Source organism: Fusarium musae, chromosome 6 (genome assembly GCF_019915245.1).
Source record: "Fusarium musae strain F31 chromosome 6, whole genome shotgun sequence".
NCBI classification, from domain to species: Eukaryota; Fungi; Ascomycota; class Sordariomycetes; order Hypocreales; family Nectriaceae; genus Fusarium; species Fusarium musae.
This window is the reverse complement of record NC_058392.1, coordinates 233,306-256,526: the sequence shown is the minus strand read 5'-3', so window position 1 is coordinate 256,526 and position 23,221 is coordinate 233,306. Positions and strand designations below refer to the sequence as shown.

General features: G+C 48.3%; 4 protein-coding genes across 4 annotated transcripts; 3 read left to right on the top strand and 1 right to left on the bottom strand.

Annotated features, from left to right (window-relative positions):
- Window positions 1-33: 33 nt before the first annotated feature.
- Window positions 34-2,702, top strand: J7337_007939 (uncharacterized protein; the record flags this gene model as incomplete). Its single annotated transcript, XM_044825566.1, has 5 exons — window positions 34-754; window positions 813-1,218; window positions 1,486-1,868; window positions 1,918-2,139; window positions 2,188-2,702. 5 exons carry the CDS (start codon window positions 34-36, stop codon window positions 2,700-2,702), a joined length of 2,247 nt encoding a protein of 748 aa, XP_044678483.1.
- A 1,319-nt stretch (window positions 2,703-4,021) lies between these two features.
- Window positions 4,022-6,226, top strand: J7337_007938 (uncharacterized protein; the record flags this gene model as incomplete). The annotated part of the gene is made up of 9 exons (XM_044825565.1): window positions 4,022-4,174; window positions 4,242-4,460; window positions 4,498-4,575; window positions 4,625-4,721; window positions 4,771-4,962; window positions 5,014-5,134; window positions 5,205-5,489; window positions 5,542-5,757; window positions 5,812-6,226. The coding sequence occupies 9 exons, from the start codon at window positions 4,022-4,024 to the stop codon at window positions 6,224-6,226; spliced, it is 1,776 nt and encodes a 591-aa protein (XP_044678482.1).
- An 812-nt stretch (window positions 6,227-7,038) lies between these two features.
- J7337_007937 (uncharacterized protein) lies at window positions 7,039-17,638 on the top strand (the record flags this gene model as incomplete). Its single annotated transcript, XM_044825564.1, has 3 exons — window positions 7,039-10,852; window positions 10,921-13,934; window positions 13,991-17,638. 3 exons carry the CDS (start codon window positions 7,039-7,041, stop codon window positions 17,636-17,638), a joined length of 10,476 nt encoding a protein of 3,491 aa, XP_044678481.1.
- Window positions 17,639-17,996: 358 nt separating this feature from the next.
- On the bottom strand, window positions 17,997-23,021 carry J7337_007936 (uncharacterized protein; the record flags this gene model as incomplete). Its single annotated transcript, XM_044825563.1, has 6 exons — window positions 17,997-21,495; window positions 21,546-22,106; window positions 22,153-22,177; window positions 22,224-22,394; window positions 22,451-22,575; window positions 22,618-23,021. 6 exons carry the CDS (start codon window positions 23,019-23,021, stop codon window positions 17,997-17,999), a joined length of 4,785 nt encoding a protein of 1,594 aa, XP_044678480.1.
- Window positions 23,022-23,221: the final 200 nt, after the last annotated feature.

The window sequence follows — 23,221 nt, the reverse complement described above, 5'->3', positions numbered from 1 at the left end:
ATGACCTCCGCTCTCGTCGTCATTCATGCTGCTATGGCTTCTGCCTTCTACCAGGATTCACAACCATCTAAGCTTTATGAAGCAAAGCAATACTTTGCCATTTTCGCCGCCTTCACTATGTTTTCTACAGTGGGTGTTGCCTTGGCGCTACAACGCAGACACTACGAGCTCTTTTATGTTTTCCATGTTCTGTTATTCGTTTTATTGGTGGTTTTCATATGTCTTCATCATCCAGATATCACCCAAAAGGTCATGATCGTCATATTTATAGCCGCAGGACTGTGGATCCTTGATCGCCTGGTACGAGCGACCAGCCTACTCTATCATGGCATCAATAACACCGCAACACTACACCCCCTTCCAGGCGGCGCCACAAGGGTCATTCTGCAAAAGAGTCCTTCAGGTGCAAAGTCTGGACAGCACGCATACCTTTGGATTCCTGGGGTTCGATACTTTGAGACTCATCCCTTTACCATAGTGAGCACGCAACCAACCGAGTTCGTGGTTGACGCCCATGATGGCTTCACCCGCGACCTGCATGAATACGCCCTTAAAAATCCTGGGGTTACACTAAAAGCATCGGTTCATGGGCCTTATGGATATATCCCCAATCCTGAGGCATACGATAAGATCTTGATCTTCGCTGGCGGTAGTGGCGGTACTTTTGGATTTGGTATGGCACTTCAGTTTCTACGAGATCTTGACGCCGCTGCCCACAGGAACATCACTATTGTTTGGGCCATGAGAAACTCAGGTATATCTCCCAGTTCTGGCACAGATAGTTCAAGCGACTAACCAACGACTGCTTCTAGATCTTTTGGAATGGTTCTCTCCTTACCTTGAAAACATTGCTCGCGCTCAAGGGTTCAATATCTCTATCAACATTACTGGCAGATCAGACTTGTCAGAAAGGGCCACCAGTGACCAGCCACCCTCGCCTTCGAGGTGGTCGGTTTCGGAAGATCGTGTGGAAAAGGTTGATACACCCGATCAGTCGAATACGTCTGAACAAGACATTATTCTTGGGATTCTAATTCTACGTGGACGTCCTAATGTCGATGAGATTGTGGCCCAGACTCTACAGGGGATGTCTGCGAATACACGAGTCTTGTTTTTGGCATGTGGCCCATCTGGCTTGTTGCAAGATGTGAGGCAGTCGGCAACGTCTCGAATGGTTCCAAACGAGGCTGCGATGACACTTCATTTCGAGCAGTTCGGGTGGTAAGAAGCAGGTAGATTGGTATTAGAGTACATTCTTGATAAGGCTAGCACGTGGATATTAATATGGATTCGATACAGTAAAAGAATGGCAGAAATCTAGCAATGAGTGCCCCATCGAGATTACTTGTGGTTCTGTATGGGATCCTGCCCACAGACGCTAGTAACATAGTCTGACAGGGATCGCGTGTGCGTGGGTGTTGAAAAGGCATAGGTCTTGAATTATTGTATGCTTACTCATCGCGAGCCTGATCTTGGGACACTTAGAGTTGTGGATGGCGAAGGAGCTGGAGTGTTTAACCCCGGCCCTTTTGAGGTTGCCAGAGCGAAGGCAGTCCCAGGATCTTGCGAGGGACTCCTCTTCATCAGTCAGGATATCTTCGTGAACCACTGGATTGCTAATCGCGTAGCACCCGCATTCTATGTTCAAGAAACTCGTACAATCGACAAGATTGTTGATCTCCTCAAGAACAAGTATCCGCATAACAGAGCAAAGGCAGGATTCTACATCCCGAGCAGCGAAATATCGAAGCCGAACGTCAATACCAGCCGAGACAATACATACCAAAAGACGTGTGCCTTTGTTACATCGCGCAAGGTCATTGACAAGGATGGGGACAATGATCCGACTGAATCGGTCAAATTGGATTGTGGGTATACCTGACTCTTCGTTCTCCAAGAGACTGATATCGTGCATAGTCAACACTAAGCTCAAGATAGATTACGAAAATCTTTACTATTACGGAAATAGTGATGATGATTCAAAGAGGAGACTCAAGTTTACAATCACCTCCAAAACTTTTATCGGAATCAACATCGATCGTCGTCTATTTATTAGCCAGTTTGGAACGCGTCTTCAAGCTGGCTTCAACATGATTGCAGGAGCCATAGGCTTGGAGCAAGAGAAGGCCGACGTCATGGGTAAGCAAGCTCAGTCACCCCACTACCTTGTATGCTAACGTCTACAAGCTGATTACAACTGGGAGGTTGCGATTAAGTCCAACTTGTGGATGAACTACAAGTTTACATTTCAAGTTGGCACAAGTCCAAAGAATCGTGGAAGCTTCATCGTCGAGAACGTCAAGGCTCACCATCTAAACGATGACAACAGTCTAATGTCGTACAAGCATCGCCCCAGCGACGAAGACGCGCCTGGGTTCTGGCAGCAGGACGATACGTACAACTGGGTTAGTGCATGGAAGTTCACGTTTGGTGATGAGCTCAAGAGCGCAGATGCTATCGGACAAGATATTGCCATTGATGGTGCAACGAGGTTCAAAGAAGCAGTGGCGGACTTGGTCAAGTCCCTGGGTGCAACTGTTATTCTACCGGCTGGTGATGTATTCATGTTCAAGGGATTGAGCTGCACCCCAAAGAATGATGTCTTTACTCAGCTTGCATATGATACTCCTATGGGAGGTTCGGTTAACCTTCAAGAGGTGAAAAACGTCTCTTGGCAAGGCCCGAAGAGGCCGTCGAAGTAGCAGGAAGCGTCCACTATAGTCACTATATCTTCTATCTTTTTATCGTACGACGTCTTTCATCTCTCGCGACAGATTGCTATTATAGAAAATATTACACGACAGAGCTCTTACCATCATCCTGATTACCTACGTGGTCGACTGCCGCCTCAAAGTTCAAGCTTTACGCTGCAAGTATATTGGTGATGAATAAGAACCGGATGGAAGCATCGCATGGGTCCGGGCGCACACAACAGTTTGACAGACGCGTTGCCCAAGGTTAGGAAATGCTAGTAAAGCTCTATTACTTTCTCTTGCATGATGTTCTTGGACAAGGATCTGATATATTAGGAGCCCAGAAGAAAGACTACAGATTTGTGCTACCTCTTCGAAGTGCGCATAACACGTCATGATATCATAGTTGCCCGCTATCTGGAACCAATAAAAACTCATTTGACGCTAAATGTGTTCTAGTAATTTTGCTTGACAATGGCGACACCTCATCGTAATACATGCAACCCGAACATAGGCAGGGTGCTGTCCTCGTAATTGATATGTCTGTGAAATATCACATCGCACGCTGCATGATACTGCTTATCACGGCTTCCGGAGGTATCGGGGGTATCAGACAGAAACAGCGTCGACCCATCATTTGCTGTGTAGTCCGGAACTTACAATCGCGAATTATGCATGTTCCCGAGGACGCCACAAAGCCCGAAAACGTCAAGTGTGCCACGCAATATTTCTTCTTCACTATCGCCGAAATAGATTAACTCTTGAATACATAAGACATGGCAATAAAGAGAGGAATGTGACTGGATGATAATTCGCAAGGTTTAATACGAGGCAGCTGTGACAGAACTGGAATAGCGAGGCTTGAACACCTTGGTTGTGATCTAAGTTAACAAAACATCCTACTCATGGAGCACACATTCCCGGATCCTCTCTCAATCCAGGCTTCAGAGGTATCAGCTGCCATTTCTTTCTACAGTCGCACTCCATTGATGTGACAGGTTCACAATTCATTATCAGCACTGTGGCTGAAAGGCTAAAACTCCGCCTTCTTTCAGAGACAAGTTGTGAGTAAACTTTCATTTTGAGTTTCACAAAAACGTACGCAGCTAGCTGAGATCCATCACAGTGCATGAGTGGCTTGGGGAGGCATGTGAATCCGGGAGGGGTAGCTCGTATCGTGGTCTGGAATCGACTGGCAACCTGAACACAGTCACTGGTTCCTCTACTATATATTCCTAGCTTTCTAACGCCGTCGCTCATGTCTTAGGCGCTCTGAACTTTCTGTAATTTCTAACCTAGATTTTACATTATCTAAGAAATATTTTATCATGGAGGATCTGAAGAGCGCCGAGGCTCTGCCAATCTATCCCTCTTCGTCTGCTAATGTCTTGGATGGTAAATATGCCGTTCGATCAACTGAGAGCGGACACGTTGAATCTCATGGCTCCGAGATTGAAAGCAACACCTGGTTCAAAACACCAGTAGGCAATATCTGTCCCAATTCCCTTGAAGATTCTGCCACTGACATGCTTTTTTATCTAAATGTAGCCTCTTGATGTAAAGACCATCCAGAGACTACACAGCATTCAGCTTATTACAGAGTCTCATGACCAAGGCTATTGCGATGATAGGGCAAATGGTAACTGGACTTGGTTTGAGATATCCATTTTGGAAAACGCAAATGCGACTGAGCCGAGGGTGAAGGATGACGTGCATCTGACGTGGGAGAGTCACAAAAACCAGCTGGAGTCTAAGGACTTTGTGCAGGTGTGTCGCTTTTGTTTTCTTTTGCCCTTCACACTAGGGAGAGTTTGTACTGACTTTAGGAAAGCTTGAAGGAACTCTCTTTCCTGAGGACCATGATATCTTCCGACTCCTTGAAGTAAGAATTGATATCTTTGGCCACCATTGTCAAACTAAAGCTTCATTAGGATCAAAATGTCATTGCTGTCAGGGTTTGCTCTCGCTTCTCAGGCTGGGAGTTGATCGCTAAGCAGGGATATCTTGTTGTAGAATTCGGTCCTCCAGGTAAGTTCATTTGTCTTGATGCTACGATCGCTAATGCAGTATGCCTAAGTGGAGAGGGAGCCTCTCAGTTTCGGAACCATCGCAGCCAAGGTCCTATATACTCTGGAGGCTTTCAACGATGTCAATGAACTCTCGTTTCCTGATTTGGAGGAGTTTCCATCTTTGCCTGCAACTACGTTCAGGGCTGATAGAATGGGAACTGAGGATGCCAATGAACGGCCGCTCCGGGTTCTATCACTAGGTATGCCAGTCGCGGCAACAATTTACACAACAGGCTTCTAATTACTGCTAGACGGCGGTGGTGTACGCGGTCTGGCGTCCCTACTAGTCTTGAAAGCAATCATGGACCGCGCATGCCCAGGAAAGAAGCCTTGCGAGGTGTTTGATATGATTGGCGGCACTAGTACTGGAGGGTAAGCAATCTCAACATCTTGATAGCATTGGTTCGTGCTTCTGGTGCTAATGGATTATGGTCGCTTATAGACTGATTGCTATTATGCTTGGTCGGCTAGAGATGTCAGTGGATGAATGCATCAAGGAATATAATGCTCTCATGGGCGACGTATTCCCACCACCGCAGAAGTGGACTTGGAATCCGTGGACTTGGGACACCAACGGCATGTGGATGAGCATCCTTTCTAAAGGAGAGAAATGGAAGTCTGAGGACCTTGAAAAAGTAATCAAGGGTCTGGTCAAGAGGGTGCTCAATCAGGACCCCGAAGAAGTACTTCTGCAGGATCCGAAGAACCCCAATCCCTCGTGCAAGGTGTAGGTTCTATCTCAATACTGTCAAGAGCCACTAATTGATCACTCTCGTTAGCTTTGTCACTGCGTCTAGAGCAGAGGGTGCCAATAACTCTGAGCCCGTCCTCCTTCGATCCTATAAGATCAAGCATGCAATGCCTGACCTTCCAAAAGTTAAGCTCTGGCAGGCAGCACGTGCCACGTCAGCAGCTCCAGGGTACTTCAATTCCATTGAAATCGATGGCATGTCTTTTATCGATGGTGGAGTGCAAGCCAACAATCCTCTTGGGTGGTAAGTACTCTCCATGTATCATCTTTATAACTTCACGAAATTGACTCGACGTAGGCTATGGAACGAGGCGCTTCAAGTATTTACTGCAGTGCGTACGACAGACTGTTTCCTGAGTATTGGCACCGGTGTGTCACTTAGCAAGCAGTCGGTTTCCCCCTTCGGTCTTGTTGGTATTCTTACCAACACGAATATTGTTAACATTTTGTTCCGCGAACTGATCAATGCATTTGCTCCACGCGGTGTGACAAAGAAATACTGGCGCTTCGACTTCGGTGATGGCCTCCCTGATTGGGTTGAAGAGGATGGGGTTATGAAATGGGTCTACCTAGCCAAGATTGAGGCGACTGAGGGAGAGATGGATGATATCACGATTACAGAGCTCTTGAAGAAGAAGGTGGATGAGTACATTCAGGAGCCTGGCTTTCAAAAGCAACTTGCTGACTGCACTGATGCCTTAAGACGTAGCTAGACTATGATTTGCGTGGCATTAGGCCCTGGGGCCCCATAGGTACTACGTAAAGCACCACAAAGTTATGTGGCGTTTCGAACCTGAGTTAGTTATCGTAACACGTTCTCAAAAAATCAAGGCCCCCTTACAGAGTACAGAGTCTATATGTCGCGCCACACACATGCATGGTACACAGGCCAAATGTGGGATTATCGGACGTGAACGGCTGAAGGGTAGGTCTAGACTTCAGTGACGTTTCCAAGCTGAACCAAAATAGGCTAGAAGTCAATGCCTCATTCAACCGTTTACCGTCACCAATGCCACTAAAACAAGAGGGATCTGGCGGATGAGGCCAAACCAAATGTGGAATGCCAAGGGCCTGACTGTTAGACATGGCTTGGTTGTCCGTGCCACTGTATTGATGCTCGCCCAACTAGAGACTTGTGACAGGTTTTAAAAAGTCTGGACTATGGTCTATGGGCTGTTCTGTCACATAAGAATGCATATGTGAGCGAAAGCGGTTGAATCCACAGCCAATCCTTGAATGTGGCTGATGACGGGCGTTTGTCAAAACTGTGACCGAACCTACACTCGAGACTGGTATGTGACAACGGTTTTCTCGGCAAAACATGCATTTTACTTTGTATTTTGGTATCCGTAGAGTAATGCAACGTGCTCAGACTAGCTTGTCAGCGATTGCTAAAGGCGATTCTTGTCATAGTCCCGAAGTGAACATTTCTTGGTGACCCTGATCTTTAACATCCTACTCAATTACAATCTCTTCTCTTATTGCAATTTGATCGAAATATTATAACACATTTGTGAGTCTTAACATGAACGATTACAGCCCTCGTCTTCACGTCATCTACGCAGGTCGCGGCGATGCCATGTACATAGAATGGACCGATAAAACAAAAAAAAAGCATCTTGTCCTGCTTGATGGAGGGCCTTTAGTTTACGAGATTGCCCCAAACCCTTCGGGGCCAACCCTTTACAAAAAACCATACCAAAAAAGACCCGGTGGAAATGATGCTCCCTATAGTAAGTATCTCTTCGCAGCTGGGCAGCATATCTGGAAAACTCGCATCTCCAACAACGACAAGGTCAAATTTGAACCAAGTGCCATCATCAACTCACACCCACACGATGACCATCTCGATGGGCTCTTGGCATTCCTCAATTATGCTCTCGCCAAAAGGCCATATGATTTCACGTTCAATGGAAACTTTTATCAGCCATTCTGTGACGGTTCCTGGGGCCTCAAGAACACTCGCGAGCAGTTGGTCGATGAATTGGAATGGACTGAGGGTAAGGGCTTTGAGTATGATGGTATTCAGGTTGACTATCCCGACCCAAAGTCAATTCTGAAATGGTATCCCAAACCCAAACTCGGAGGTGGCCCAAATTATAATCCAGATAAATCCTGGATCAACTTGGAGAGTATTTTGATGAGAACTGTTCCGGCCAAGATGGAAGTGGAAGGGACAATGTATTTCACTGGCGACAATGTCGGATGGAAGATCACGGCCCAAAAGCCTCCAACGAAGCTCTCTATTTACAAGATCCAGCACCATGGCAGTATGGTCAATACCCAGATTCAGGATGACCGCAACATAATCCATGCCAACGTTGGCAAGGAGGCAGTGGTACGAGACTGGTTTGAAGCCATTTTGTATCCCAAATGGAATCTCAAGGGAAAAGGACCATCGAAAATTATAGAAATTCTCAAAAAGAAGCACAAAAAATTCGGGGTCGAAAAGAGGCTCAAGTTGTACAAAGGAAGACTCGACAATCGTTACGGTAAATACACTTACTGGTCCCAGCGTTGGGAAGATGACAAAGAAATGAGAGAAATTGAGGGCAATCTTAGACCAATACCATCAACATTATACAGGGAGGTGTTGGCTGAAGTGAAGAAAATCCCAGCTACAGACCCGGCGTATGCTGCGTTTTTTTTAGCTTCAGGGGAGAAAACGAAGTGGTGGGAAAAGTCTACTGACTGGGAAGCGGGGAGAAGGGAGTTTCTGCGATATATGGCCGTTGGCCAGATCAGGAAATTCTTCTCAACCTTTGTTGCCGACGCCTATGTCATCAGCGCTAACTATCACCACAAGCATCCGTCTCCGGAAACCATTCTAGGTCTGGCCTTGGCCATCAACGATCAGCTGAAGAACAAAGACAAAACCAAGGGCGGCACACTCTACGTGACTGATGGATCAGCCGTGGACTTGCCAGGTTTGGAGGACCTAGCTGAAGCCACAGGTGTCGACTGGAAAACATTGTCGACCGGCCTAACCATCAGAGTCTTGAAGGGCAGATGCTACATGAGCTTGGATGCCAGCGACGACTTCAAAGGTCTAGATCGAGACACGACTTCTGCCACGGAGGAAATATCTTTTGATCGCAAGAAAATAGCCGAGAGGATAGATTTCCGTGCGGATGTTGAGGCAGACACCTCACACCTGGGTGAGCGAGACCTCGGACCTATCTTCTGCAGCATCGTACCCCCCGATATCACCCAGAAAGTGTGTTTAGACATCTCACGGGACACCCCAGATCTAGTCCCATGGTCCATTGTGCCCCCAAAAAATCTTCTCGTCGAATACGCTTGGATCACTCAAGGCTCGACTAGCCCGACAGGCGAAGACGAGACCCGTCATTTGGTCGTCAAACAGTGGATGGTCACCGACAACAAGTGGAAAACGATGGATATTTGGATGGAAAAGATCACCGCAGTCTGGGGCAAAAGTACAAAGACTTTGCTATACTGGAAAGTTGCGGGTACAAAGAAAGCCTTTTACATCAAGACAGTGTCGTTGGTCCCAACGCTCGTAATCGAGGATCACAAAAGTCCACTACCACCAGGTTACCAGCTAGTCTATTTTGTCATTGAGCTGGACCCAAAGAACAAGATTCTCATGCCCGCCATCCCCAGATTACCCCATGGGCCTCCGAGTTTCAGGTCGTTTTGCATCGCATCAGTGCTCGACCCTACTACTATCTCAACTGCAAGCAAGGCCATTGAGGCGTTGACGAGCAACGAAATCGTGATGGCCCTGGACCTGCATAATAACTTCGAGACTGCAGTGCTCAACTATCAAATCCACCTTGACAAGTCGGTCGTTGAGTACGATTTTGATGAAGTCAGTGTTGAAGTCCAGTCAGCAAGCATCATCTTCTTAATCCCAGACAATGCCACCATCCAGCTTGGATCCGAGACCTTTCTTGTCAAGGAGGTTACATTTGACCTATCTTGGGACAAGCAAGACTTGATCAAAGCCAAACTAGACGTCAAAACCACGACAAAGACTGAAGTTGTGGTCAAGAGAGAGGTACCTGGGGCAAAGCACGCTTCAACTCTCAGAAAGTCCTTGATCGGTATGGGTGTCAAACCCGAAGAACTTACGAAGGTTCAACTTCCGAAACTGCTCGGATACCTGATCAATTCCGACTCCAAAATCTATTCACTTCTCTACCAAGAGACTCCTGCATCACTGCTGCTCTCAGGGATTCTACGTCTAGTTCCCGATCTCGAAAAATCACGCGCCCGGGTGACCATGCTTCCAGGAAACATGCCCTTGATCCATCAAGTGGACATCAAATGCAATCTCGACACGGCCGTTGGCGTGCTTGAAGGTGAATCCAAGCCCAAGCCTTTCGACCCTCACATCTCGTTCGCTGGAGTCAATCTCGTGATACAAACCTTGGGTCTCTCAGTATACAATGCAACAAGCCCCGGTGAGACTATTATACTTACGGGCACGGCCAGATTTGCAACCGCCAAGAAACAAGGCCTTATAGTAAACCTGAGATGTGTGATAGAAGGGCAAGACAGGGAGCATCCTGAGGTCGAGTTCACCATCGACGGCACTCAATCGCTACACGACCTCGTCACCGAGCTTTCAGGCACCATGAGGTTTACAGAAGCCGTCCCGCTGAATGGTAAGGGCTTTACCCTGCAGTCCCTTAGCCCATCTCAGGTTGGCTTCGCGGTAACTCAGCCTGTTACTGCGCATTCCCATTGCGTATTGTCGCGTGTATGGGCCTCTACAGACTTTGACGAGTGGCAAAACTTTCTTCCTTCATCGGTTCCCAAAGTTAAAGGAGACGTCAAGGTTCAGGTGTATAACCCTCTCGATGCCAACCATATATCGGTGGGAGTTCAAGTTAACTACAAGGCACGCATGAAAACCACACCACCTTGCGATATCGATGTAACTTTCTCCGCCAACCCACTGCCCAAATCTGACTCGTATGAGTTTCGGCTTTGGATATCGCCCTCGAATCAAAGCCTCTTCATATACGATTTTCTCGAAGGTGTAGGTATAACTGACACAGTTACATTCGATGATATCAACAATGTACTTCCCATGCATGCGAGTCCAGACACCACCTTTCTCATCCACCAAATATCACTCGCCGTGGAGAAGAGCACTACTTCGGGGTGGAGCTTTGGAGACTGGTCTCTTAGGATCAGTGTTGGCAACTTAAGGGTGCTGCCAGACGTGCTAATGGTGAGGGATGGCACCATAGACACGGAGTATTTGGATGGAGTTTATCACGCCTCTATGCAGGCCGACTTTATCATAGAGAAGATCAACACTATTGCCAGAGCCTCCTTTAAGCTACCCCAAAAAGATAAAGTTGGTAAGTCTTCCCATCGCTCTTAAGAACCTACCACGCTCATCTATTAACCATGAATGACAACATTTTAGGGAGTCTCAGCATCGAAGTTCCCGAGGGAATCTCAGTATTAGACATGATCGATGCGCTTGGGCTTCCCAATGCCCTAAATTCCCTGCCGGTTCTTGTCAAATCCATCCTGGAGGTTCAGCTCATGTATGCCCGCTTTACAATCGGCTATCCCGTCGCCAGTAGCAAAAATGCTAAGATCTTGGGTTGTGAGCTCGGCTTCAACTGGGATGACGGACTGGAGATTGGTTTTATTGGCCTCAACTCAGTCAAGGTCGACGTTTTCTACACTAGCAGCGAAAGCCCGCTCGGTAGTGGCAAGACAGAATACAAGTTCACCATTGCTGCTATGTTCAACAAGAACGCCGTCATGGCTCACCTTTCGTACGACTCTGCCATCGAGGAACTTAGTCTCAACATCGAGGCATTTCAGACCGTTCTCGTCACGGATATACTCAAGACCTTACTTGGAGATAAGATCACCAACGCTCTTGTACCAGCCATTGGGACACTGGCCTTTCGCCAGGGTCGGCTTACCATAGATACTGGCCCTTCAAACGTTGTGAAGTACTTCAAGCTGGAGTTGGGGGAGACGGCGACGGTCAAGGTGAACAATCTAACTGTGACTACCCTTCTCATTGAGTACACTGCCGCTGTATCAAAGCTACCAGAACCTAAGCCCGCTTCACTTCTGTTGTTGGGACAAGTACGTAATGGGACAGCAGCAGCTAGGATATCCATCAGCTGTATCGCGAAGGGTGATGAGCCAGCGATGGTCAAAGCATCGCTTGAACCCATCTCCAAGACGGAACCCTTGACGCTGACTGGCCTTCTGACACTGTTTGGCTTCTCCAAGCCAACCTTTATCGAACCCGAAGGATGTCCCGAATTTTTCAGCCTAAACGTAATAGAAATGTCAGCAACTATAGAGGTTCGTCAGGCGACGGAGACAGAACGGGGCACTCTTATTGTTAGAGCATTGGATGCTGTGGCCGTATCTACCGGAACGCTGTCAATCTTTGATACAGTCACTCTTCAAAACATTGGTCTCGGAGTACACTACACAAAGGACAAAAAGGATGAAACAGTATCTATCACAGCCAAGGTCATTGGAGATCTGATCTTCCAGGGTTTCCAGGGTCCCATACGCGTCGCTTACATCCAGACAAAGGAGGGACGGGAATTTCATGGTATTTACATCAAGCAAGATGCTGCTCCTCCTTTGTCATTCGAGAAGATGGCAGGCCAGTTCCTCTCGGCAGACAAGTACGCGATCCCCGAGCATCTTGGAATGCCAAAGATAGGTCTCCGGCAGGTTGAAGTTCACTTGGTGATCAAAAAGTCGTTGCAAATCTCGGGAGTCGGGAGCATGCAATGGGGCTACGAGTCCAACGGCGTTCCCATCGATCTTGCCGAGATAGGCGGGGAGATCACCGTCAAGAAGACGAACCAGGGCTCTCTCCTCTTACCCGAAGGCACAGAATATAGCGCTTTCATCACGGGAAAGCTGACCATCACCGACTTCGCCAGCAAGACAGAGATCCGAGCCAGACTTCGAATTGGATCTTCACACGACCCAGTGTTGACGGCTGTACTGCAAAAGACGACAAACGACAACAAGGAACTTGTGCGGCTTTCTCAAAACATGAGTTCCAATAAACAGCTGGCCTGGGACTGTGTTTCGCCAGATGGAACTGCCGATATTAACTTTCCGTCCACTAATGTCTACCTGTATGCCGATCTCTCTAGGAGCAAGGGCAAACTGTTCCTATGTGCGCATATTGACGACCTGGGAGATGCAACGATATTCGCCCGCCCTGACACCAACGACCCCACCAGACACAGCTACTTCTTCTCCGTATCCTGCACCAATCTAACCAAGATATGGGAGAAGACAAAGGAGCCGGTCATGTCCACATTCAAGCTGAGTCAGATTGGAGCTCAGATTATAGGTTACCACGGAACTGTCGGTGGGCTGAAGGACGAGCTCGTCTTGATCAAAACGGCAGCGATTGCTGAAGACATCAAAATAGAAGATTCATCATCCATCCTTACTACCATGGATAAAGAAAAGAGGCTGGACCCTGGCGGCTGGTTCTTTGCGACTGTTCAACTCCAGCAGCCCAACCCCTCACCTTTGGTAAAGGCTCTGGAGGGGAGCATGGACTTGAATCAGGGTGGAGTTATTACGCTGTTTGCCAACATCGACAAGTCCGACCAGACACGTACCATTTACGGTATGAGTGTGAACAATTTGTACCTTCTAGGAGGTACCATGGTGGTATCGGGCCAAGGCACGTATACTCCGGCTGCGGGTGCCAACCAACCAACTATTGCTGTCGACGCACAAATGAAGTTGCTATCCTTGACCAAAGACCCGTTTACGATAACGGCCTCCCTCACTGTGACACCTATCCTTACCGAATTTTCCCTGACTGGCAAAACTTCCGGTCCCTTACAAAAGCCATTTGGCACTATGTTCAATGCACAAATCGAACTGGCCACTCTAAAAGGAGTCATTCGTCATACGGAGCCAAAGAGTGCTGTTTACACCTTCAAAGGCAGTGGGAGCATTGGATCCTCTTCTTTGAAGTTCTCTTCACTCATCATCTTCGATCAAGACTTGAAGCCTACTGTTGTGGCATTGGTCCTACTCACGGAGCTACCTGATCCCAAACTATCGGCTGTTAAACAACGGGATCTGACAACCGATGATGTGTTCAGAGACATCATACAGCCAAATAGCGCGACTTCCCCCTCATGGCCTATAGGATACAGTAGGCTGATCTTCAAAGCTGCAACTGTATATTACGCCTCCAAAGACTTTGTTGATAGTGATAAGATGTCTTACGAGCAGGGTTACCATGTAAGAGCGCTTGTCGGCTTTTTTGGTTATGATTTTACAGTATCGGCAACCATACCCCTTGACCAGTCTGGCCTCACGGTCGCCGCGACTTACGAAGGTACTGTTGACCTGTCGTTTGCCAAGTTCAATAACACAACGGTTTCGATTATCACTGTTAAAGACGAAAGTGCTGTGAGTATTACCCAGACAAGACCGGCGTAAGGATATAACTAACCTGGACATTGCAGGCTGTATACGGAGCGAAAGCTGATCTCACGCTGTTCATGAAGAGCGGGTTCCATATAGACCTCAAGTACCAGCTGGGACGAGAGCTATACTCGGCCACAGGCAGTTACCGGGGCACAGATACGATCCTGGGTTTGTCAAATCCCACAGTGACGCTGACGTACGACAACAAGACGGGGTTGATGAGCATCAATAAATGGTCTACCTACCAGGATCTGAAAGACAATCTTTCGACCGTGGCGTTTGCAGAAGGTCTGAAGGAAGCATCAGGCCGAGAGATGACGTGCGAGAAGATCGTGCAGCTTATCTTCAAGGAGATTATCACGACGCAGTACAATATGGAGTTCAAGGGCGCGTCAGTTAGCGACACGCATCTTCTGCTGAACTTTTCAGGCACATGGGATGTCAAGATCGTCCTCGAACCTCCAGTTACAATCGCAAAGATACCCTTACCAGAAATCTCTATACAGGTCTCCAAGAAGCTATCCTTGGATCAGCTTGGAGCGGCGATCGTGAAGATGCTGGTGGATAATATCTCATCTATAGCCTTGCAGCTCTTGCAGCAGCCCGAGAAACTGGCTACGTTTTTCGGGGCTCTGGTGGTAAAGGAATACATGCAACAGACCATCACAGCACTTATTTGCCGTCGAGTGGACAGGCCAAACGTCAGAGAACGAGCCAATCAACTGGTCGAAGAGAACGAGAGAGATGTCAGAAGCAACCGACAAAGAATCGATGAAGAGGTTGGTCGGAGCAGTGCGAGCAGCAGTATTGAAGTCGTGGGAGGCTCATTGGCCACGGCTGAGGGTCTTCTCGACGGCTTAATCACATTGTTTGGCTTGATGGGCTCACTGGTTGGGGTCTACAGTGTCATGGCTCCTGGCAAAGCGGATGAGTTGAAGAAGAAGGCTGCTGAGGCTAAGCAACAAAAGGAAAAGGCTGAGGCCAAGGTTGCTGAGTTGAAGGAGCGCCTTGTCCAGGGACTCAGCCTCGATCCTCAAGTTCCAATCTCAACCAGCTTCAAAGACGACGAGACAATTATGCTAGACTGGTCCAAGGTGCCTCTCAAGTTCCAGGCTGATGCTACTCCTCTCTCTTGGGACATCATCTTTAGTCCAAGAGATGACATAAATAACCCTGACGCGATTGAGATGTCAACTGCGAGTGCTTCACGAACCTTCACCACGCCACCCACTAGAGTATTTCTTAGTGCGCCTTCGATATGGATGTGGGTTCGGGCCAAGGCGTCTTTTGGCAAGACTGTGGTGCAGGGGTTGTGGCACCCAGCCCAGACGCTTACTCATATGCCATCCATGATCCCTCCCAAGGAAGTCCGACTAGACTTCCCGTCTGTCATAAACGGAACCCATCTCACAGTCAGTATGCCAAGGGTAGCGCCAGGAGACTATCGGATCTGTATCGTCGCTCAAGATGATCTTGCCGCATCTCGGCCACTGTATTCGACCAGTGTACGCATTGCTGCAACTTCTGATTTTGCGAAACAAGTCCGCGTGTTGGAGGTTGAAGCATGCACTCCTACCACTACTGGAATACGCGCTGTCGCAAAGACGTTGAGCTCTGAGCCAGCCGAGATCCGTGACTCGCCGTACACTTCCTCTCAGTCAATAGAGATATTGCCACCACCACTCAATCTGACTGCCAGCATGGCCTGTCTAACTGTCATGGCCACCTGGGATCTTCCGGGGCAGTCACAAGACGATTGCGAACTGGTGGTCCTGAATGCGGTGACTGTTGAGCCTGAGACCACGGCCACAATCGGATTCCAAGCAACAAAGGAGGGACAACGTCTTGCTTCGGTACAGGACCCATCATTTCAAGAAGGGTACCACATTGTCCTTGCCGCTCGTCAAAAGTCTACCAAGATCTCAGCCATCGGGCTCTACACCACCTTATCCTTCGTTGTGTCCAACATTCCACTATGGACTATTGATGCGATTGAGTCCCACTATGTTGTTCCCTCAAAGAGTTTAGTTCTCCATATCGAAAGCGCCTCGCGAGCGGCTGGACCCTTGACATTTGAACTCTTGCTTTCCGGAGTTACTACCGTCTCCCCTTCTTCTACCACGCGGCGCTCGGACACGTCAGTTGTTCTGGATATTGACAACCTAAAAGAGCCATACCCAAGCACGGTGCAGGTCCGCGCGACAAACGCCGCTCAAGTCCGGGGCATCTTCGGCGCCGCTTGGAATTTTCCGTCTGTACCGCGAGATCTCCCTGCTCCACAGCCCAAGATATCATACACTGCAGGGATTATTACCTTGGCTTGGCCGGCTATACCTGTTGCAAAGGTCCAGGTGCTGGTGTGGGTGCAAGACTCAAAGACAATGAAAGTCTTGTGCAGCAAGAAGACGCCACCATCTGCAACATCCTTGATGTTCTCCAGTCAAGACTTTTTGATCGTCCCTGGGATGGACCTCATCTTCACCCTCAATTCCAGATTAGATAATATTCGAGGCTCTACGACGATGGTGTCATACGAAATTGCTGACATGAACAAGGGCTGGGGCACTCCTCATGAGCTGATCATCCCCGCACCAGAGACCAAGGTCACGTACTCAGCCGTGACGGCATATTCTGTTCCACAACCTATGGACTCAACACTTTTCTGGGCCAGCAACTCGGCCAAGAAAATAACTAAGCTGGACTGGAACACTGGCAATTGGTTAGCAAGCACCATCACGTCTCCGTCAATCGACGGACTGGGTTTCTGTAGCATTACCAATACATCGCGTCACACGGGGCACAAAGAATGCTTCTACATCAGGGAAGATGGAATAATCAGAGGTTTTCTCTATTTTGGCTCCGGGGGTGGTTGGAGCCCGCAAACATATGCCTTCGCAACCGAGACAGCCAACCTCAACAATGGAGGGGTTATCGACGCTGTATCTCCCAACTCTACCACTTCTCTGCTCTGCTGGGTTGCTCGAGATGGATCCCTGAGATATTCGGTATGGGGTAGTGGCACAAGGGCTTGGTCTGTAGCAAACTATGCCGCCGAGCCTCAGTCGGCTACCATCACTGAAGCCGGGTTCATAAGGGCGACCAGCCAAGACGGAAAAGGTGTGCACGTCTTCTATCGTGGGAGAGATGGCGATCTCCGCGGTGTGTTCTGTAACCTCGTTTCTGACGGTGGTTCCATGACGTGGAAAGGATTTACTATTCATACTGACCCTGACACAAGACCTCGTGGGAGTGCACTCTGTGTTTCTGGCGTCGGGACACCAATCAGAATCTTCTGGTCTAGTGCAACCGGAAGAGTGGTTGAGGCGCATCGCGATGGGGAAGATCTTGACAGCTGGAAAGTCCAATCTGTTACCGGCGCTGACAGTGTCGGCACAAGTAATATGACTGCTGTTTACAGAGACAGCGCGACTATGTGTCTCTGGTGGATCACTCCAGGTGGTGCTATCTGTCGAGGTGATGGGAATATATCAACGGATGGGAAGATATCGGACTGGACTGTCACAAAACAACTTCCCGACTGCACAGCTCTGTCAACTACAGCCAGCCCGTGGCCTCCTGGTGTTACTTCCAACTTCTACACCACATCTCATTCCAGTGTTATGAGTATATTCTGGGTTTCGCCAGATCAGGTTTTGATGGGACAAACTTGGAGTCGGGATCACTAAGTAACCTGTAAATGTAGAGACGGGCCTGTGAAGCTGTCCTGTCGGCCTTTTGGCATGCTATAGTCACCAACGTAGAAGACTTTGGCTTATCTCCAACTGAAAACGTACGAAGTTGGCTGAACGGAATAGTTCTGAGTGTGAGCCATTCTCTTTATATACTAATTCTTGCTACCTGTCCACTTAATCTCTCCAGCATCTAGGTCTGGTAGTAGTTATACAGTGAACTACTGGAGGTTCTTTTTACATGGTTTCTTGTTTGGTTGGCTGTCACCTCAACCTTTCTGTAGAATTGTAGGTAACGGTGACCACTATCGCTTACTGCCACACCAGGCTAAGGACAAGCTATCAAAAGCTAATGTTATAATCTACCACTCCCAGGAGCAAACAGGCGCTGCCTGACCCTACCATAACGATTCTGAAGCTCGTTCAGCTTATCAATCCAAATATCGCACTTCGCGGCATGTGCCTTCTCAAGCGCCTCATTTATATCCGCCCCTTCTTTAGCCAAAACCTCAGCGCCGCTCCAGTGGCACATCCGTATAGCAAGCATCAGTGCAGAGTCGCCACCAAGATCATAAGCATCCAGAAGCTCTTTATCACACCCGCTGCACAAGGACTTGAGTTTCTCAGGGTTCATCGCACGAACCGCCTGGTGAAGAACTGTATCACCGTATGCATTCCTGGTTATATCGTCTACCAGGGAAGATTGAGCCTGTGCTGGCAAAATTTCCAAGAGGGTCTTCTCAATCTTCTTCTGTCGTAGTTTCCGTGCTGTGAATAGTGCCTTTCTCTGATTGTATTGGTCGTCAGGATACGCAGCCAGGACGTTGGCAACTAAGCCTTCATCCCCTGCTTTGGCTGCAGCAATGATATCTTGGGGCTGATAGTCTACTTGCTGCTCGCTCAGAATAGCCTTGATACTTCTCAGATTGGCGACTGTTGCAGCTGCGAATGGTGTTTCCCCGGTGTCACGATGCGGTACGTTCACCTGTGCCCCGTGCTCAAGCAACGCTTTGACCATCTTCTCGTCTTCCGCTTTCACTGCCGTATGAAGAGGTGTCTCTCCTGACGAGCTTGTAGATGAGATGTTGCTCATCGACTTGATCAATAGCATCGCAGCCTCATCCGATTGCTTCCTAATAGCAGTACACAGTGCATCAGTAAAAGCAGTGAGCCGCCTGCTTTGATACTCATCGATATCCTTCTTAACCAGCGGCTCGGCAATCCTGTCAGCTACCACAAGCTCAGTCAGGCTGGTAATGTCGGAGATCTCAATGGCCTGTATGAGAGGTGTCCCATAGCTTGTACTCGGCGTAGCCAGAAACTCCACCAGAGACTCCGGCGCAGTGAAAAGAATGTCATCTAGAAGACACTTCAGGTTCTCGTATCTTCGATACCTCACAGCCACGGTGATTGGAGTATCATCTCTCGAGGTTGGAGGAGCCACTATCGCGTTATTATTCAACGCCCATATCAAGAACGCACTGTCATCTCGTCCAGCTGCTAAGTGGCAGATACTGCGGTCAGATTTATCCCGTCTATTGATATCAGCGCCTTTTTCGAGAAGCAGTTTCAGGATTGCGAGAATCTCAGGGATGATTTCTTTTTCTTGTGTTGGAGCCTCATCAACGAGAAGGTGAAGAGCGCTGGATAATATCCCCTTGTTGAAAGGCAAACTGTGGATCATAAAGGTAGTAGCGGGCCAATTGAGATGATCGATTGCCGTATGTAACAGGGTCTGTCCGTCCGTGTCGACATAAGAGGTATTGGCTCCTCCATCTATGAGACGCTTCATCAAGCGTAACTCGCGGTCATTTCCAACCTTTACAGCGATGTCAAGTATGTTGTCCGGAAGTGACGTGGCTTGGACTGGCCAGGTATCTAGTATCATATGCGGAACCTCAAGCGACAGCCTGCCATCCGACAAAGCCTCTGGTAGAAGCTGCTGGTGCGCAAAAGCACTGTCAAGTCTTTGCTTCAGTATCTCTATGAACACTCCACCCTTCTCGAGACAATCAGGCAGGATAGCCAGTATGCTCTTTGCCGTTGCGACCGGAATGAGCTTCTTGAAGATGGTTGTCTCCGTCAACATCATCGATGCTTTGAGGCACTCACCATCTTCTTCTAGCAGGCCTATTTCCTTTCGACCGTAGGTTTCGGCATGTCGGAGGAGCAGTTCGACCCCAACCTTGTAATTGTTCGACACTGCCAGAAGTAATGGTGACGAGACTGTCGCCGCTTGGGGGGGTTCAGATGATGATTGCTGTTCCCAGGCACTCCATCTTTCACTTGGGCCTCCTCTAGTTGCCGTGGCAGGTTGTCTCGACCTATACGCCTCGCCATATTTCCCTGTCATCTCAGGGCCAGGTTCTTGCATTCCTGTTACAGGCTCCTCTGGTCTATATTGCCAAAAGGGTAACTTGGGAATATTGGATACCAGTAGCTCCGTAGCGCAGTCCAGGTTCTGTTGCTTGATAGCTGAATGCAGAGGCGTCCATCCGTTCTTATCGCCGACCTCTACACAGTTCGTATTTGATAGTAGAAGCTTGACGACGTCCAAATGGCCTCTGTCAACGGCGTAGAGTAGAGGGGTCCAGCCACGACTGTCACGATTGTTTATGGCCCTTGGAGGAAATGCCAGCATCAGACACTTCATCCACGTCGCACTTCCAGTTTGTGCCGCAAGGTGAAATGGCCCCCGTCCATCTGGCATAGTAGTATTGTGGCTCGCCATCTCTGCGAGGTGTGTTGCGAGACCATCCCAGTGGTTCTCGATGGCGATGAAGAGAGGTGTTCGTCCATCAGCCTCACAGTGGTTCACATTTGCACCAGCTAAGATAAGCCTAGAGACAGCTTCTTCGTTTGCACACTCGATAGCTAAGTGCAGAGGGGTTCTCCCTCTCTCATCAGTTGAGTCGATAAGATCAAGTTCCAGAAGCAGCTCGATCACCGAGTTTTGGCCATTCTCGATAGCCATATGTAGCGGCGTCCTACTTCCCACTTTGGCTTTCGATATCTGCCAGGTTGCCTTGCTGAGATGGCTATCTTCCAAAAGGATTCTTGCCAGATTTGGCAACCCGTGTACGGCAGCGACGTGCAGTGGTGTAATTCCCGGAGGATACTTGTAGTATCCGTGAAGATAACGCGCTTTGCGAACCCAGAATTTGAAGTAGTTCGAACTAGGCTCGAAGAATGGAAGGAAAACAGAAGCCCAGATATCCTTAAGCTCCGTTTCTGAGAGCCTTGAAGTATAAGCTGGCCAATTACTAACAGCATGCTGAAGAAACGGCGTATTGGCAAACACTTCGGGGCTGATGTACAGATCGTCATCCTCTAGTGCAGCCTCTACTTCTTCGGCAATTCCGCCAGCCGAAACGTTCTCGATGGTCAGATACTGAATGCAAGCTGTGAGGAGCTCGATATTGCCCTGGGACTTGTCAAGATAGAGTTCGTTTTCCCTGTTGCCCTCGATCTTGGGAGACTGGAGGAACTGATACACAGAGTAGTGTGCCAGATCAATCTTGGATGTTGCCTGAGATTCTCGAACAAGGCTTCCACAGAGCTCGAAGACGTAGCTCTTCTCACGTAATGAGTTGGATTGCACATCGTCGAGAGTCTTTGTATCTGACGTAATGGCAATACCTTCCACTAATTCTGACAAATCGAGGGGTTTGTTAGCAAACATAACGAACTGTAAAATGCGCTTCGCAAGCTTCTTCTCTTCCTCATCTTCGAGCGTTTGAAACGCCTGTTCAAAGGTCTTTTCGAGGTTGCGAGGTAGGGCCTGCACAAGTTTTGGACTGAGAGTCGTTCGGACACGAGTAAGATGGTCGATTTGACAGATGACCCAGATGAACCTATAGAAGCAACGATCAGCTTCTGGTGGTGTGGTTTGATGGTTACTTACATTCCATCAGCACGAACAATTAGCTCTTTTATAACCGCCTCAACTTCAGATCCGCGGAATCGGCGCTTATTGAGCTTCTTGCGAACCAGGCTCTCAATATCAGATGCAACATCAGTCGAGGTGATTGTGATTTTGAAGCATGATGAAAAAGCATCATCAAGGCCCATTCCAGCCCTGCTCGCTATAAAAACCTTGAACTCGGTATCTGCCTCGGGTAGAGTCTCTAGAAAGTCTAAGACCTCCCAGTAGCCACTCATTTCGTCCAAGCCATCGATAACAAGGAGAATTCTCTCAAAGTAGTTTGATACATTGGTAAATAGCGACTGTAGATCTTGGAGACTTGGGTGAGATGATCGTTTGCGATGTTTTTCGTAGATAACATTCACAACTTCTAGGAGAGCGCCGGGGTTAGAAGATTGCTTGAAAAGTTGGCCTATAAGCGACCCGACTAAGTTCGTAGGTGAGAGGCTGGATGGGTTAGTGAAGCGACAGTAGTGGTAAACTACAGCGTTACTTCCAGGCTCAAACGTAGACTCTTGAAGCGATTCGATGATTTTCGATCTGCAGACCTGTTAGCTGATATACCGCCTAGGTGGTACGAACTTACACGATAACCGACTTTCCCGAGCCCTCTGGGACAATTCTTAGTACGTGTAGCATTACATTCAAGGTACTTACGTGTTCCATTGAGGCATAATAACGCTGAACCTGGGGAAGAGAGCCAGCTATGGAATTCCTGCTTCTTCAATATCCACTCTGCTGAGGATGCATCGCGTTGCTTGCATAGATCATCATGCTCATCCTCCGTTGGTGTGCCAAGCCATTTGATGATCTTCTCTTGTAGTTGAACTGCACAATAATATTTGAGCTCTAGTTTCGTAGGAAGGAATTAAGTAGGGACTTACTCTGACCAGCATCCACCAACTTGCCAACCGCCTTCTCAACACCCTTCTGAGATTCGTCTAATGACTTCAACTGAGCCACAATCCCCTCCATTTGTATCTGCAAGGTTTCGGATTGAGAGCTCGGCCTATATTAGTATTTCTCTTGCGTAGACTAAGAAAGTCCTTACCTGTGCTCAAGCTGGAAGCATAGAACAAAGAACATCTTGTACTGCTCTATGCGCCGAAGCAACTTGACAGCCTGCTCCTCCCGCCCACCAGCTTTGATCAACATCTCAATCCGATTTGACTTTGAGAGCTTGGCCAATAACTCATCGATAAGTTTTATCGTAAGCTTGCTGTCTTCAATTGTGTTGTGAACGGCATCTAAATCAACATCAAGACCCTTGAAAGACTCTAGGTGTGCCTTTACACCCAGCAAGATGCCCGAGAAGTTTGCTGTCTCGGTAATCAGGGTCTTGGTGTCGCTCGTATCCTCGTTCAACTTTGAGTTCAATTTGTAACCGGCTGATATAACAGCGCCCGCAAGGCTCACCAGGCCAGCGATACTGGCGGCGAGCGACAGCGAATCCATGACTGCACAGTGAATGAAAGAAGTAAGAATTATGTTGAAGCTTGTGCGGGGAATTCAGCCGCACGATAATTCAGTAAGCAGAGTGGTACAAGCCCACTTCAGCTACAGAGCTTCTGACTGGTTGAGAAATGCAGTCCATCTTATCGCATAGACTAGCCCCTTCAGCTATTGGCTACGCAGCGATGCAGTTCCGTATAGAA